Raw genomic sequence first — 16451 nt, 5'->3', positions numbered from 1 at the left:
TGGAAGTTGCACATTCTGTTCCTATCCTTGAAGTGGTTACTTGTCCGGTCTAATGTTAGTGACTTCGCCCACCCACCCTGCCCCACCACACACGCTCAGAACACGAGGAACTGGGTCCACTCCCCTTCTCACTCCCACCTTTCAGGCAGCTGCTTGTCTGGGGTTCTTTTTGTTCTTTTCTAAAGTCGCAGTTTACAGTACTGTTTACCCCTGTCTTTGCCCATCGTTCTTACATCTTACTTAGAACTTTCCTTTGTTACCTTTTTTTTTCGATAATGGGTTTACTGAGATATAACTTACATGTCATACAGCTTACCTGTTTAAAGTAACTCCGTGGTTTCCACTACATGTGCACCTGTCCCCAGTCAATTTTAGAACATTTTCATCACCTCAGAAAGAAATCTTCTCCACCGCCCGCCCCTCCCCCCCAGCTCTAAGCACCCACCAAGACTTTCTGTCTCTGCGGATGTGCCTGGTGCAGTCACTGCGTATACACGGAGTCCTTCGATCCTTGGTCCATTATGACTGGCTTCCTTCACTTGGCATGTTTCCCAGGTTCATCTGCATTGTAGCGTCCATCAATACTGTCTGCCTTTTATAGCTGAAAAGTACTCCATTCTACGGGCACGTCCCATTTTATGCATTTATTACTGGTGGACATTGAGTTGTTTCCACTTTTTGGCTATTACGAATAATGCTGCTATAAATGTTTTGTATACAAATTGTTGTGCGGACATGTTTTTATTTTTCTCAGCTATACACATAGGAGTGGAATTGGTGGGTCAAATGATAACATACGTTTAATTCTGTTGGGATCTGCCAGACTGTTTTCTAGAGTGGCTCTCCCATTTGACATTCCCACTTAACTTAAAAAAATTTTTTTAATGTTTATTTTTGAGAGAGAGAGAGAGCGAGGGAAGGAAGGAGAGAGAGAGAGAGAGAGAGAGAGAGAGAGAGAGAGAGAAAATGAACGGGGGAGGGTCAGAGAGAGAGAGGGAGACACAGAATCTGAAGCAGGTTCCAGGCTGCCAGCGCTCAGCAGAGCCTGACATGGGGCTTGAACTCACGAATGGGGGGAGATCACGACCTGAGCGGAAGTCACATGCTTAATGACTGAGCCACCCAGGTGCCTTTCCGATTTGGATGCCTTTTATGTCTTTTCCTTGCATAGCTGCCCTAGCTAGAATTTTTAGTACATTGTGAAACAGATGTTACAAGAAGAGACATCCCTGATTTGTTCCTGGTTTTGTTGGGATAGCATTCAGTCTTTCATCATTATGTACATGTTAGCTGTGGGCTTTTCATAGATAATCCTTTATCAGGTTGAAGAACGTCCCTTCTTTTCCTAATTTGTTGAGTGTTTTTGTCAAGAAAGGATGTTGGAGTTTATCAAAGATCTTTTCTGTAGCAATTGAGATTATCATTGTTTTTCTTTTTTTAAAAAATTCTGTAGATAAGGCATATTACATTAATTTGTTTTTGGATGTTAAAACCAACCTCACATTCCTGGGATAAATCACACGAGGTCATGGCATATGATCGTTCGTATATGTTGCTAGATTCAATTTGCTATTATATTGTTGAGGATAATAGTATCCACATTTATAAGACATACTGGTCTGCAATTTGCATTTCTTATGATGTCTGTTTTGGTTTTGGTTATCAGGTAATACTGGTCTTGTCAAGTCAGTTGGGAAGAATTCCAGCTTCTTACTTTTTGGAGGGGTTTGAGAAGGATTGATGTTAAGTATTCTTTAAGTATTTGATAGAATTCAAATACTTGAATACTTGAATACTTGAAGCCACTTGAAGCCACCTGGGCCTGAACTTTTCTTTGTAGTTAGTGTTTTGATGCCCAGTTCAGTCTTTTTTGTAGGACTGATGATACTGTTTCTTTGAGTCAGTTTTGAGTTTGTGGCTTTTTAGGAGTGTGTCCATTTCATGAAAGTTGTTATTGGCCTACAATTGCTTATAGTTTTTTTCTTCAAGTAAACCCTTTATTTTATTATTAATATTTTTGTAGTGTGTTTATTTTGAGAGGGGGGGGGGAGGGGTAGAGCAAGGGAGACTGAGCGTCCCAAGCAGGCTCCATGCTGTCAGCTCCTAGCCTGACATGGGGCTCAGTCCCGTGAACTGTGAGATGATGACCTGAGTTGAAATCAAGGGTCAGACATCCACCACCAGGTTCCACTCAAGTAAACCCTTTAGAAATTACATCAGTGATAGCACAGAGCCTGCTTGAGATTCTCCTCTCTTTGTGCCTCCCCTGTTCACTCTCTCCCAAAATAAATAAATAGTAAAAGTCTTTTGGAAACTTCTGCATCATCTTTGTTGGGATATGTTTATATTTCTCCACAGTATTGAAGGGTAACTTTTTCTAAGCATGAAGAAAGGGCTGACTTTTTCTCTTGGCATTAAACCATTCTGTGTAACATCATCTGTGTATATGGCTGCTGAGAGGTCTTCTGTCAGTCTGCCTTTTTTTCAGGAGCGGAGTTTTCTTCTTTGCCTGCTTTTAAGAGCTTGTCTTTCTCTCTCTTTTTTTTTTTCCCCTTCCCCTCCTCCATGGGTTTCTGTTAAGTTTCTCAGGATCTGCATAAGAGTGAAAACATATGGTATCTGTCTTTCTCTTGTATGGCTTATTTCACTTAGCATCACACTCTCCAATTTGACAATAAATTCCATATATTAAAAAAAAAAAAAGAGCCCATCTTTCTCATTACTTGATATTTTAGTGCATTGTGATTAGGTGTGGCATTCTTTGTGTGTATTTATCTATCTTTATCTATGTATGTTGTGCTTCTATTTGTGGATTTATATCTTCTATTCTAGAAAATTCACAGCCATTTTCTTGTCACATATTTTCTGTTCTCCATTATCCTATTCTCTTTTTCTGGGACTCTATTTAGAGACAGGTGAAACCTCATTTTGTATCTTCCACATGTCATAACTGCTTTCCTATTTTTCATCTCTTTGTCTCTGTACTCCATTCTAGGTATTTCTTCAGTTTTGCCTTCCCATTCATGGATTCTTTCTTCACCTGTGTCTAATCTGCTAGTTTATTCTATGAGTTTTCTGTTTCAGTAGTTATATTTTTAATTTCTTAAAGTTCTGTTTGGTCCATTTATACATCTGCTTGGTAATTTTGGTAGTTCCTTATTGCTTGTCCATTTTTAAGTCCCCATCTTTTAGTTCTTCAAACGATTTATGAATAGTTGTTATTCTGTATGTGATATCAGATACATAATAAAACCTTAGAGGTAAAAGTTCTGTTATTTTGGCTGCTTCATCCATGCTTTGCTGTCTGCTTGGGTTTTTAATGGTCCATGATTGGGGGTTCGTGTGTTTGATCTTAATCTGTGGGAATCCTGGACCTAAACAGAGAGTGCTTTCCTTCAGAGAAGATACAGATTCTTGGCTTGAGGGAGAAATCTCAGTTTGGACCCTGTACTCTGCGGCTTATTCCTAGAAACACTGCTTCCATTGACATCTGCCTCCAGGGTGGCTCAGCCTTCCTATTTGCTCCTTGCTCAAAACTGTAGTTTTGGCTCTTCTGGGGATGAGTGGTGAGAAGAAGGGATTGAGCAGGGATTTCCCTTACCTTCTGCAAGCCCAGCAGTGCACTGACAGGTATGTTAACAAGGACTTAGTTGTTTTGTAAGAGGGCCCTTGGAAGTCCTCTATATCCCCTGAAAGTATCAGTTGCTTTAGTATGGCCAAATCATTGTCATTTACTTGGTTTTAATTTGTTACTGTTAAAAATAATGTTGACATTCCTGCTTTTGACAAACTGTAAGACAGATTATTGGGAGTAAAACTGCTAGACTGATTTTTGATAGATCCTGTCAATATTGTCTTGCCAAAAAGATTTTGCCAGTTTATGTTCTTCCCTGCAACAATCGAGGGCCCTTTTCCTCCATGCCCCCCGCCCCCCAAACACTATATGTTACCAGTATTGAGAATTTTATTTATTTTTTATTTTTTATTTTTTTTAATTTTTTTTTTAACGTTTATTTTTGAGACAGAGAGAGACAGAGCATGAACGGGGGAGGAGCAGAGAGAGAGGGAGACACAGAATCGGAAGCAGGCTCCAGGCTCTGAGCCATCAGCCCAGAGCCCGACGCGGGGCTCGAACTCACGGATCGTGAGATCGTGACCTGAGCTGAAGTCGGACGCTTAACCGACCGAGCCACCCAGGCGCCCCGAGAATTTTATTTTTAAAGTTTATTTATTTTGAGAGAGAGAGAGAGCAAATGAGTGAGCACAAGTGGGGGAGGGGCAGAGAAAGGGAGAGAGAGAGAGAGAGAGAGAGAGAATCTGAGAATCTGAGAATCTGAACCAGGCTCTGGACTGTCAGCACAGAGCCCAGTGCAGGGCTCAAACTCAATGAACCGTGAGATCGTGACCTGAGCCAAAATCAAGAGTCAGATGCTTAACTGACTGAGCCACCCAGGCGCCCCTAGAATTTTATTTTTTAATTTTATAAGATTTTATTCTCAACCATTTGTATTGTGAAATATAGCACACACAGAAAAGTACAGAGAAAAAACATAGAGTCTAATGATTTATCACAAAGCAAACTCGTGGGATTGCCAGTTAGGTCTGGATGTCGAACACTGGCAACCAAGCAGAATCCCTGTTGGTGTCCTGTCAGTTATGCCTCTTTCTCTTCTCCTCAGAATTAACTATTATATTGACTGATACCCCTCTAGTTTAGTTTGTTTCACTTTTGAACCTTATACATGGAGTCCCATCTTTTTTGAAAAACCCTTTATACCATTTGTAAGATTCACTCATGTTACTGCATGCGTTTCCATAACTGAATTGCCTCATAGCAGTGCGCGGAACAGGTGCACCAGTGTATCTGCTCTGTTGATGGACATTTGGCTCGTTCTCTGTTTTTGGCTGTTGCGAATAAAGCCACTGTAAACGTCCTCATTCAGATCCCTCAGGGTACGTGTCACACATTTCCTTGGATATATTCCCAGGAGTGGAATTTCTGGGCCGGAGAGATGAGCATATCAGCTGGAGGGGATTGTGCAAAACAGGTGGTTCATTTACAGTCTCTACAACTGGCCAGAGTAGTTCCCATTATCCTCTCTACCGCTTGGCTGTGTGTCTTTCTAACATTAGCCATTCTGGTGACTGTAGTGGTGGCTTGTTGTGGTAATGAGATCAGGCACTTTGTAATATGTTTATTGGCCATCTGTGGGGTTTTCTTTTTGTGAAGCCTCTTGCCCAGTTTTTGTAACATTGTCCGTCTTTTTCTTACCGACCTGAGGAGTTCTTTGTGTATTATGGATAGAAGCCCTGTGAGATAGATGTGCTACTGATACCTTCTTTCAAATTCCATATCTTGCTACTTTACTCCCTTAATGGAGGACTTTTAAGAAAAGAAGTTCATAATTTTAAGGTAGTTTAATTTTTGTCTTTTTCCTTTTTAAGAAGTTTTTATCTTTCCTCTACTTTAGGGCCCTACCGGTATTTAAAAAACCATATTGTTTTGCCTATCACATTTGGTGGGTATGGCATGAGGTAGGATTTGATTTTATTTTCACATGGAAGGGTCCCAGAACCACAGGGATTATCCTGATCATTAGAGAGTCAGAACCAGCCCTCAAGAATATCTTTTCCTTCAATAAATGCCTGGCTCTTCTCGACCTCTGCTTGTGCACATGAATCTTAGAATCCACTCGTTCAGTTCTACAAGGAAAAGCAACAACAAAAATGTTGGGATTTTGATTGGTTTGGCATTAAAATGATAATTGACATCTATATAAAACAGTCTTCCAACATGGGCATGTTCTGTTTTTTTTAGGTGTTACTTAAAATCTAATAAAAACATTTTAGGATTTTTTTTTAGAGAGGTCTTATATTTTATTAGATTTATTCCCAGATATTTGATGGTTTTATTATTTATTAAAAATTTTTTAAATGTTTGCTTATTGTTGAGAGAAACAGAGCATGAGTGGGGGAGGGGCAGAGAGCGAGGGAGTCACAGAGTCTGAAGCAGGCTCCAGGCTCCCAGCTGTCAGAGCCCGATGTGGGGCTCAAACTCATGGACTGCAAGATGACGACCTGAGCCAAAGTCAGACGCTTAACCGACTGAGCCACCCAGGTGCCTCAATTCCCAGTTATTTGATGGTTTTAGATATAAATGGTATCTTACAAGACATTTCATTTTAAGTTGTTTATTGTGGATAGACAGGAATGCAGTTGGTTTTTGTATTTGACCTCTCATCTGTCAACCTTGCTAAAGTCACTGATTCTGTTTATTTACAGCTTTTGGATTTTCGTTTATTATGTAATCATATTGTCTATGAATTTGATTTTTTTTGCTTCCCAATCCTTATACCTTTTACTTATTTCATTTTGCTTAACTGAATATAGTTAATTTGTGACCGTGGGAATTCTAGTCTCATTCCCATTCTCAAAGAGAAACCATTTTTTACCACTAAGTTAAGTTGTTTGTTGTAGGTTGTTGGGGGGCTTTGTTTTATTTATTTTTTAAATAAAATAACTTAGCAAATTAAGGAAGTTCCATTTTATTCCTAATTTGTATTTATTATCAGGAGGGGCACCTGGGTGTCTCAGTCAGTTAAGTGTCTGACTTCAATTCAGGTCATGATCTCACGGTTGGTGGCTTCAAGCCCCGCAATGGGCTCTGTGCTGTCAGCACAGAGCCTGCTTTGGATTCTGTCTCCCTCCCTCTCTACCCCTCTACCACTCAGGCTCTTTCACTCTCTCTCAAAAATAATAAGCATTAAAAAAAAAAAAGTTTTTAATCAGGAGTGGATGTTGACTTTATCATTGTTTTTTCTGTTTCTATTGAGATGATCATAGGACTTTTCTATTGTCTGTTAATGTGGTTAACTATATAATTTATGGTGATTTATTATTTTTATATTATATTTGGTTGGCCAGTATTTTATTTAGGGTTTTTTAGTGAATTTTTCAATGTCTTTGTTAGGCCTTGGTATCAAGGGTATGGCTGCTTCAAAAAACATTTGAGGACTGCTCATTTTCGGGTTCTCTGGAAGAGGTGAACTAAGACTTGCATTATTTTTTCCTTAAATATTTTTTAGAACCACAGATGAAACCATCTGGGCCCACAATTATCTTTGCAGACAAACCTTAAATTATGATCTCGATTTCATATTATCTTCTTCTTTGGTCAGGTTTGGTAACTTGTATTTTTCTAGAAATTTGTTTCATCTAAAATTTTCAAATTTTGGGGCACCTGGGTGGCTCAATCGCTTAAGCATCTGACTCTTGGTTTTGGCTCAGGTCATGATCCGACGGTTTGTGAGTTTGGGCCCTGCATCCAGCTTCACGTTGACAGTGTAGAGTCTGCTTGGGATTCTCTCTCTCCCTCTCTCTGTCCCTCCTGTGCTTGTGTGCACATACACTCTCTCTCTCAAAATAAAGCAGCTTTTTAAAAAAAATTTTTAAATTTCAGGTTTTTAAAATAATATTCTTTTATCTTTTAAAGAATGCTCTTTTATTCCTGATGTGTGGTGTCTGTTTTCTCAGTCCATCCCATGAAGAGTGTCATTTTTGTTTTATACAAATTAACTCATCCGTTAGTGTCCTGTATGATTGTTTCTTATTTCAATAATTTCTGCTTTAACTTCCTTTCTTCTTTCTTTGGATAACTTGTTCTTTTTATAACTTCTGATATGAATGCTTACCTAATTAAGTCTTAGATTTTTTTTCTAAAATATGTATTCAACACTGTATATTTTCTCGTAAACATGGCTTTAGCTACATTCCACAAGCTGTATTTTCAATACCATTCAACTAAAATATATGCTTATTACTATTAAGATTTCTCCTTTCACCCATGGAAGTATTTAGAAGGGAATTAATTACCAAACACACAGATTCTCATTATCTTTTTTGTGTTGATTACTAGCAACATTGCATTATGGTCAGAGAACATAGTCTATATGGTCCTTTGAAACTTGTTGAGATTGGCTTTTGATCCTTTTCAGTGTATTGTGATATGCTTTATAGATCAATTTATTTGAAAAATGGTTCTGTGCATATGTGAAAAAAGTGTCTTTTCAAATTGCCGGGTTCAGTGTTTTATATCTTCTTATTAGGTCAGATTAATTGCGTCATTCAGATCTTTCATAACCTTACTTTACTATCTGCTTCTTCCATAAGAAGGATGTTTTGAAATTTTACAAAATAACTATGGGTTTTTCTGTTATTTATGTCTTTGTATTTAATGTATGGTCTGGTTTTTTATCCGTACGTTTTGTGGACTTACACTTGGATTTAAAACTGTTAATTTTTACCACCTGTCTTAGGTTTCTTTTTCTTTCCTCTCTTACAATCTTTTGGGTTATTTATTTTATTTTATTTTTTTGTCATTCCATTTCCTCACTCTGTTAAAAGTTACAGAGTCTTTTGCTTTTGTCTTGTGGCTATCTTAACCTTTGCAGCAAGCAATTGACTTAGGAAAGACTAGCGTCTAGTACCTTCAACTCTCTTTCTGGACAGCACAAAATTCTTAAGCGTACATTTTCCTCTCTTCCTGACTTACTTCTTACTGCTGTGTGTTCTGCTGTTTTAAACTCCAGGAGACATTATTACCGTTTTATACAGTCAGCGTCCTTTTACCCACAGGTGTCTCTCTTATTCTCCATTCTGCCCTGCATCCCAGAGCTTGTGTTGGGGGTGATTTTGTTGTTGTCTGAAGAACACCATGTAACGTTTCCTTTATGTTGGTCTGCTGGTGATTCATTCTTAGTGTTTGGTGATGTGTGTATCTGATTTTGTTCTTTTGGGAGTCATTCTTGAGTTTGTGGCTTGATGTCTTTCCCCAGTTTTGGAAAATATTTGGCCTCAATGTCTACAAATTTGATTTGTACCCATTTCTTTGTTATTTTCCAGTTGTTCTACTTTTTCCATGCGTCATTCTGGATATTTTTGGGGACATCTTCTAGTTTAGCAAGTCTCTTGAGTTTCTTCTCGTCTGTTAAAATTATCTGTTGAACTTTTAGTATTGATTTTTCTATTTTTTCAGTTCTAGAATTTACATATGGTTTACGTTTGTAGTCTCCAGCTCTCAAATTCTTGACTTTGTCTTTTATTTTTTGAGCAGAGTAGCACGTCTATCTGATTCCTGCAGTAGCCGGGAGTCCGCGTGCATCTCTGCTGGCCTGGGGTTTTTTTTGCAGGTTTTCACTTATGTTATCGTGAGTTGTGCCTAGATATTTTAACTTGTGTGTCGGTAACTGTATTTGACAATCATTTAGAAATAATGCAAGGCCTAAGATGGTGTTTTCTTCCAGGAAGGATCTTGGGTTTGCTTCTGCTGGGAGCCAGGGAAGCCCTAGCAAGTTGGGGTCGCCTGGCCCTAGTTTTGGTGACAGAGGTCTTTGAAGCAGGGCTGCGGGTCTCGGAGGGCTGCCAACCCGTGGCTTCCTTGGCCTGAAGGTGTGGCATTGGGTGCTAACAGAAGACGGGGTTTGTCATGGTCCCTGTCCTCAGAGCCCTGCGGGTTGATGAAAGTACCTCTTGGCCGACCCTCCGGAATTGTCAACCCTGTGTCGGGGCGAAAAGGACCCAGATGTCTATCTTTTGCTGGTGCAGCTACTCTCCCTGATTCCATTCACGCTGCCTTTCAGCGGATGCTTTCAGTGTTTTTTCCAGCTTCCTCTGGCTGACCTCAGTGGTCGGGCTGGCCCTGTATTCCACAGTCTGGCGTTGTTCGAAGTGAGAGTCTGGCCCTTCCATTTTGTGTCTGATTATATGTGTTTTGTGCATCTGATGTATAAAGAATGTTTACTATAATTTGCATTTCCTTGATTAGTAGTGAGGTTGGGCATCTTTTCATGTATTTATTGACTATTTTCTTTCTTTTCTCGGTTTATTGGATCCACATCTTTGGGAAGTTTCCTTTTCTATATGAATCTAGCACTTTATACTTTGGTGTTGATCATCTGTGACCATGGCTGGTCTCTTTCACATTGGTGTTAGGACGGTGTCCTATGGACGCTTTTCATCTTTGGGTATTCAAATCTACCAATCTTTTGTGGCTTGTCTTATGATGAAGACGCAGATATTTTATACATTTAAAAAAATGTTTATCCCTTTAATTCTTTTGGATTGAATCTTTTGTGTATTTTGTGAGATGCCTGATTTCTTAGCCAAATGAGCCGAGTGTAGAAGAGGTTTTGCAAGCCCAGAAGGAGCTGCCAGCAGGCCTGAGGTGTGCCGCTAGGTCGCGCACAGGGAAGGTGGGAACCCGATGTCTTCCAGGGCGGTCCTCCTAGTGTGGGATGCAGAGGGAAGGCCTACAGGGGAGGCGAGCCTGTCCTCTGTCAGCGCGTGATGTTGAGGCCTGTGACAACCTGGAAGGACCACTTCCTTTTTTGTAACTAGTTTACTTTTGTAAAAGTGAGAGAAATTCACATGGTAACATGAAACTTGAAAGAAAGTGGGAAAACGCCCAGAGTCTACACGGGCCCAGTTCAGAGCCTCCCCGTGTGTCTGACATGCACTTGGGCTGACACGGGCTCACGCGTCAGGTCCCGCACGGCACGCCGTGTGGAGCTGGCAGGTCCGGTGGACGAGATCGCGGGCTGCTGGGGGCACGTGTTCAAGCCTGATGTTTAGAGCCACGATGCCATCGTGGGGGAGTTTCCTCATCTGCAGGCTGGGACAGTGGCATGCCTGCTGTGGGTCACTCGCAGCCCGGCGGCCCTCCGTCCCCAGTGTCATTCGCGGGGGACGTCTCCTCAGCGTCATCAGTGTGGTCCACGCTTGTGCTTCCGTGGCGGGTCCGCGTGCCACCTGCAGAGCGGTGCCGGCGGGCAGGGCTGGCCGAGGATCCTCCCGGGCCTGGAGCTCACCTCTCCGTCCCCACAGGTGCAGCAGTACCGGGTGGCCATGACCGCAAAGGACTGCTCCGTCATGATCGCGCTTTCCCCCTGTCTGCAGGATGCCAGGTGAGCCGCCTGCTGCGCGTCCTGTGTGCGCGGGGTCCTGGCAGAGCCACGTTGGCCGACACAGTCCTGTCCCCTAGTTGACACCTTAGTGACTCACCACGGCTTGCTGGCTCCTGCCTGTGCTCTAAGAGCTTGGGGCACAGCTGGAAAGACACTTAGAAAAACTTAAAAAGACTGTCTTATTAAAGATTATCATGAGTTTCTAAGGATACACTCCAAGGATTTAGAAGCAGCTTGGACCGTGGTACACATTCCTTTCTCTCAAAGCGCCCCAAGTGCCCACTGAGGTCCCCCTAGGTCTCGTTCCTCGCCCTGGCCAGCTCTTGATGTGCTGGCCTTCTCGGCCCTTCCCGAGCCTGTAAGAACAGCGTGTCCCTGGACGTGACTGTCCGGCACCCTCCCTTGCCGTTTTTTTTTTTTTTTTTTTTTGAATTCAGGATGAACCTGATAATCTTCTCTTGCTAATTAGATGGCATCTTCAGCATTGATCCTCCGATGCCAAACCCCACGTGGACACGGCGTTTGTGGAATGGCCCCACGTCCTTCTGACACGTGTTCCTGGGTCAAGATGACCTTATCGTTGGCCGCCAGCCACTCATTTTTCTGGCGCTGTTGAACTAAACATTCCCAGGGCTGCTGCTCCCTGGCAGGCACAGAACTGATAGGAAACACCGAGGGATGTCTGTAAGGCATAACTGAAAAACAACAAGGCTGTTCTGTTTAGTCGAGGACCCCTGTGACCCCTGGAGGAACTGCAGTGCCCATTCACTGGATGGAGCTGGTGGTGGTAGAGGACAGAACCATGTGGCTGTCACCCACTGCCCTTCCTGACCGTGCAGGAGTGTGCAGGGTGGGCTGGCCGGCCTGGGCCCTGGCGCACTTCACCAGCTGCCTGACGGACACAGATGGGGCACAGTGCACGTCCCGGGAGCCCTGTGGAGCCGCGCAGAAGCGTTTCGGCTTTGGGGCTGTGCCCGGTGCTCCTGGGAGTGTGCGGTGGGCACACAGTCAGACTTTGTGCAGGAGCTGCCTCTGGCTGTGCGCCCACCACCCCGTGCACGGAGAGATGCCCGTCTTCGCGTGCATCACCTTGTCTGTCGGGTGCCGTGAGTGACCTGCTGGAGGCTGGAGATGCGCTGTCCCAGCCCTGCTGCCTAGAACTCAGGCCTCGGAAGCAAGACCTTGACTGCCCTTTGGGAGGGGGTAGCTGAGACCCCGGTAGCTGAGCCAGGGGGTCGATTTCCCTGGAAGAGTGTTTCGGTACAGGAGTTAAGTGGGAGTCTTGCCTTGATTAGTTTCATCCGATCGGGAGTGTGTCCATCGGTCTTCCCCTCTTGGGCAGGACCTTCTGAAATTTGTGTTAATGTTTGGGATGATTTCAAATCTAGAAGAGTGGTTAAGTATCAGAGAAACTAGGACTCCTGAGTAGTTTTATAGGGCTAAACTGAGCTCATAGAATACATTTAACCAGTCATTTGTGGAGGCAAGACAATACCAAGCACTCAGAGCTGAGTGGGATGGGCACACAGCAATCTTAGTACAAAGTTCAGAATTAGCCTCAAAGTGTTTTTTGTTTTTTTTTTTTTAAGTTTATTTTGAGACAAAGTGTGTGCGAGCAGGGCAGGGGCAGAGAGAGAGGGAGACAGAATCTGAAGCAGGGTCCGCGCTGTTAGCGCAGAGCATGACATGGGGCTCTAACCCATGAACCGCGAGTTCGGGACCTGAGACGAATGAAGGGGAAGTCTGCTGTCAGCGTCTTCTCTGTCTGGTTGAGGAAAGGTCAGGTCTCCTTTCCGCTTTCCTTCAGGTTGGGAACACGTGGCTCCTTGTTAACCTTCCCTTTCCGGCATCGGCTCCACCACCAGGGCTTGGGAACACCCATCCGCGGGCATACACGGAGTGCGTGGGGACGCCCAGAGCGGGGTGCGCGCTGTGAACAGCGTGAGGATTTGGGGTTCGTGGGTCCTCAAGCTGCTCTTTCACTTCCAGCTCTGAGCAGAGGCCTGTCGTCACTTCATCGAGATCCAGGTTTGCCTTCTCTGTGTCTGTGCTGGACCTCGACCTCAAGCCCTATGAGAGCATTCCACACCAGTATAAACTGGATGGGAAGATCGTCAACTACTACTCAAAGACTGTACATGCCAAAGACGCGGCCGTGATGTCAGCCAGGTTCAAGGAAAGTGAGGACTGCACGTTAGTTCTGCACAAGGTCTAACCGCCTCCTGTGGTGTCCCTGAAACTTGAACACAGAATGTGAAGGTCAAATGGTAGAACTACTTTTTGTCGTGTTGGGTGACTTTTGGCTGTGAATGTTTTCGCTTTTTAACCCCCGTCCAGGTGGGGACTGCGTCTGGGTGACCCGGAATGCACGATCACCACCCACGCTGTCCAGGACGAGATGTGTCGGACGTGTGCCCCATTGCGTGCTGTGGCCCCACACCTTCCACCCGGGGTTCGCGTCTAACCTCTGGCACGAGAGCCTCAAGACCCGAGGTTTGGATCTCCTACCACCAGACTCTAACATAGAAAACTTGAATTGTCGCGTACGTCTTACAGTTTGGACTTGAAAGAAAACATGGATACTACTGGAACTTTCCCAGCTGAGTTACGTGGTCCCTTCTTCCGTGCGAGCCACCAGGTAGCGCAGGCTTAGCGGGCTCCCTGCTGCAGAGTGGGGGTGGCTGGCATGGATGTGGGCCCTGGGCTGTGTGGACTCGGGGTCTCTGTGGAGGGGCCACACACCCTGCTCTGCACAGGGTCAGCGGGGAGCACAGGACTCAGGTCAGGGGGTGGATACCACTCAAACGAGCGCTGGCCGTTTTTAGCTAAACGATCTGATCTGAACCGTAGGGGACACCGGGCATTCCTTCCTGCGGGCAGGTGCTGCTGTGGTGCTGGGAGAGAGCTGCTGCCCGGGGCGGGTGTCCAGGCGGCCGTGCGCCGCGCATGCTGGGTGTTCGGGGCCCTTGCTCCCGTGAGACGAGCCCCTCCTGGCTGGCACCAAGAGGTTCTCATCAGGGTCGCCCCCTGCAGGTGTGCCCGGCTGCTATGAAAACTGTCAGGAATCTTGGCTTCAGTTTTTTATTCTCTGGTAGGTTGTACAGATTATTTATATCACTGTTTTGAGGGACTAATGAAGGCTTATTGTAACATAAGATTATAATAGCGAAACCATGGAATTGTATGAAAATGCTACGTGGAAAATAAGAATATTTTGCTGATTGTAAACTTTCGTGGGGAATTTTGTGATAACTTGAGAATTACAGTTGTTTGAATCAAGCAAGCTCTTCTAGAATTTACTCAGCTTTGTCCGAACACTGACTTCCTCCACCCTCGGAGGTTGAAAAAAGATGCTCAAGGAGCATGTGTCTCACCCTCATGAGCATGTTGGGGGGGCGAGGGTTGTGTGGAGGGAAGCATCTGTGGTGGTGGTCTGGCCCGAGGTCTCATCACGGTGTGCAGAGGACCCTGGCTCTGCGAGGAGTGGGCCGGGCAGCCTCTGGGGCCAGTCCTGGCCAAAAGGGCCGGCATCCGCCCAGGGAAAGAGACCGATGAGGCCCTGCCAGGCGGTGTCCACCTCACCGTCCGGTGCGGCCCCTCCCCTGACTTGGCTTCAAGCAGGGTCTCCACCGATTCGAACATCGTCAATGGCCCCCAAGGCCAGTGCCGCCCTGAGGCGACGGGGGTGGGGGTGGGGGTGGGGGTCCTGTGTGGAGCCTCGTGTGAAAACACAGGATGAGATGAAAAGACACTTTGGAGGCTGACCACTTTGTACGTGTGAGTGCTGCTCTCCAGGCGGGAGGGGGAGGAGGGCGGTGCGTCACCCTAGGTGTCAGGTGGGGCCCTCGGGACTGCAGGGGCTGGGCTGACCTCCAGGACGCCTCCACCCTCAGCCTTGGCGAGAGCAGGACCAGATGCTCTCTGAATCCGAAGAGGGACACTCACTCCTGCACGGTCTCAAAGGTTAAGCTTATTTTTTCAAGTACACTGTACCTGCTGGATCTTCTATTCAAATAGCCGTGTTTATTTTTCCCCGTCCCGACAGACAGCGTGTTTACGATGGGCGTAACTGCACAGACCATGTGTCCTAAAGGCGTGGCTTCTGTGTGGGAAACGGCAACTGTTTACGTCGAATAAAATCACACACCTGCATGTTTGCCAGGAACTAGTGGTTTTCCCCCACGCAGAGCGACTTAATCAGGCTCTCTAGAGTGGCTTCAATGCCCAGCACGCCCAGCAGGGCCCGGAAGCCGAGGGGAGCAGTTTCCAGGACTCGGTTCTTGTCCAGCTCCAGGGCTGCGAAGAGAACGGGCCGGCTGAGCAGCTTCATCCAGACGCACCCGCCTTCCCGACCGGGGGCACCGAACGGGGCGACGAGGGTCGTGACTGTGCACGAGGCACCGACCTGCGTGGCACAGGTGGGGACAGAACAGAGGGCCTTGGGGGAACAGTGCCCCCTCACGTGTGCTTTTCGAGTGATTACCGCTGAAAACATTTTTTTAACTGATAACAAAAAACTTTTGATTCTGGCCATGTAAAGCCAGAGGACGTAAGCAGGAGACTGTTGGGCACAGTAAGTCACCAGAACACCACCTGGGCCCTACCTTGCTGTGGCACTTTGGTGAGAAGATCCAGCTTTGGCAAAACCTTCCCTTCGTCATCTATTTGTATCCTCCAAATGATTACGAGCTCAAACCTGAAAGAGGTTAAGATCTGTCGCCAAGCGGTTCCCGAAACCTGGTGGGAAGCGTGAACTGCACGCGGCACCTGCCACCCTCCCCGAGGATGTGACCCCGGACACGTCTGCCCGTGGCACACATCAGGTCTGGCCGGGGAGACGTGTCCGACATGCTTAGCGAAGAGGGACATGTACCCCAGACCCAGCAAGGTGCTGTTGTGTACCCACGACGTGCTGGTGGTGTGGCCACGTGAGGGACCCACAGGCATCCCACAGGAACTAAAAACCCACCTGTGCAGAACACAAACAGATAAAGTACTTTGAAACGTGTCAGCAGGGACGGAAAGCTGACTCTACCCTAAGACCCGGGCATTTCACTTCCAGGTACAGAAGCCTGTGTACTCGGGTGTCTGGGGACACGAAAGGAGCGTCAGACATAGTAGAAAAGGACGGGTCACCCAAATGCGCACAACCCAAAGAAGGCAGAAAGACAGCGTTCGCCTAATGGAACAGAACCACCGAAAAGGAATGAACTGCCTGCAGCTACACGCATCACCAGAAGCCAATTTTGGAAAGGTCGAGAGGCAAGTCTGAGAAACCTACGTAATTAGGACATCGTTTTAAGCTTGAAAACAAAACCCCTCGGGGCGCTCCTACACAGGCCGTGAAGGCACGTGGCGTGCAGGGGGCTCCCCGCATGCACACACAGGGCCCAGAGGAGTCCTCCCTCACCCAGCACCCGTGGCCTCCCGGCCTCCCCTCCTGGTCCGCTGCCCCTGGCTGCACACCCAACATGACCCCACAGACATAGT

The 16451-nt window shown here is 45.7% G+C and overlaps 2 protein-coding genes across 4 annotated transcripts in view; one reads left to right on the top strand and one right to left on the bottom strand.

Moving 5' to 3' along the window:
- The window catches only part of IPPK (inositol-pentakisphosphate 2-kinase), a 48792-nt gene extending 34707 nt beyond the window's left edge, over positions 1-14085 (top strand). The window contains exons 12-13 of the mRNA XM_049635790.1: positions 10882-10961; positions 12951-14085. Coding sequence (XP_049491747.1) covers positions 10882-10961; positions 12951-13176 — 306 coding nt within the window. The 3' untranslated portion in view covers positions 13177-14085. The remainder of the gene's footprint in view (positions 1-10881; positions 10962-12950) is intronic.
- CENPP (centromere protein P) overlaps positions 13104-16451 on the bottom strand; it is a 228303-nt gene continuing 224955 nt past the window's right edge. For 2 of the 3 annotated variants that reach the window (XM_049636719.1, XM_049636872.1), the window contains exons 7-8: positions 15566-15657; positions 14965-15257 (exon numbers count right to left, since the gene is read on the bottom strand). In XM_049636719.1, the coding sequence (XP_049492676.1) occupies positions 15127-15257; positions 15566-15657 (223 nt within the window). In that variant the 3' untranslated portion in view covers positions 14965-15126. Of the gene's footprint in view, positions 13201-14964; positions 15258-15565; positions 15658-16451 lie in introns of those variants that run through there. The other variant, XM_049636799.1, reaches the window with a different exon arrangement.

Source organism: Panthera uncia, chromosome D4 (assembly GCF_023721935.1).
Source record: "Panthera uncia isolate 11264 chromosome D4, Puncia_PCG_1.0, whole genome shotgun sequence".
Taxonomy (NCBI): domain Eukaryota; kingdom Metazoa; phylum Chordata; class Mammalia; order Carnivora; family Felidae; genus Panthera; species Panthera uncia.
The sequence above is the reverse complement of the archived record's forward strand: the minus strand, read 5'-3'. Positions and strand labels throughout refer to the sequence as shown.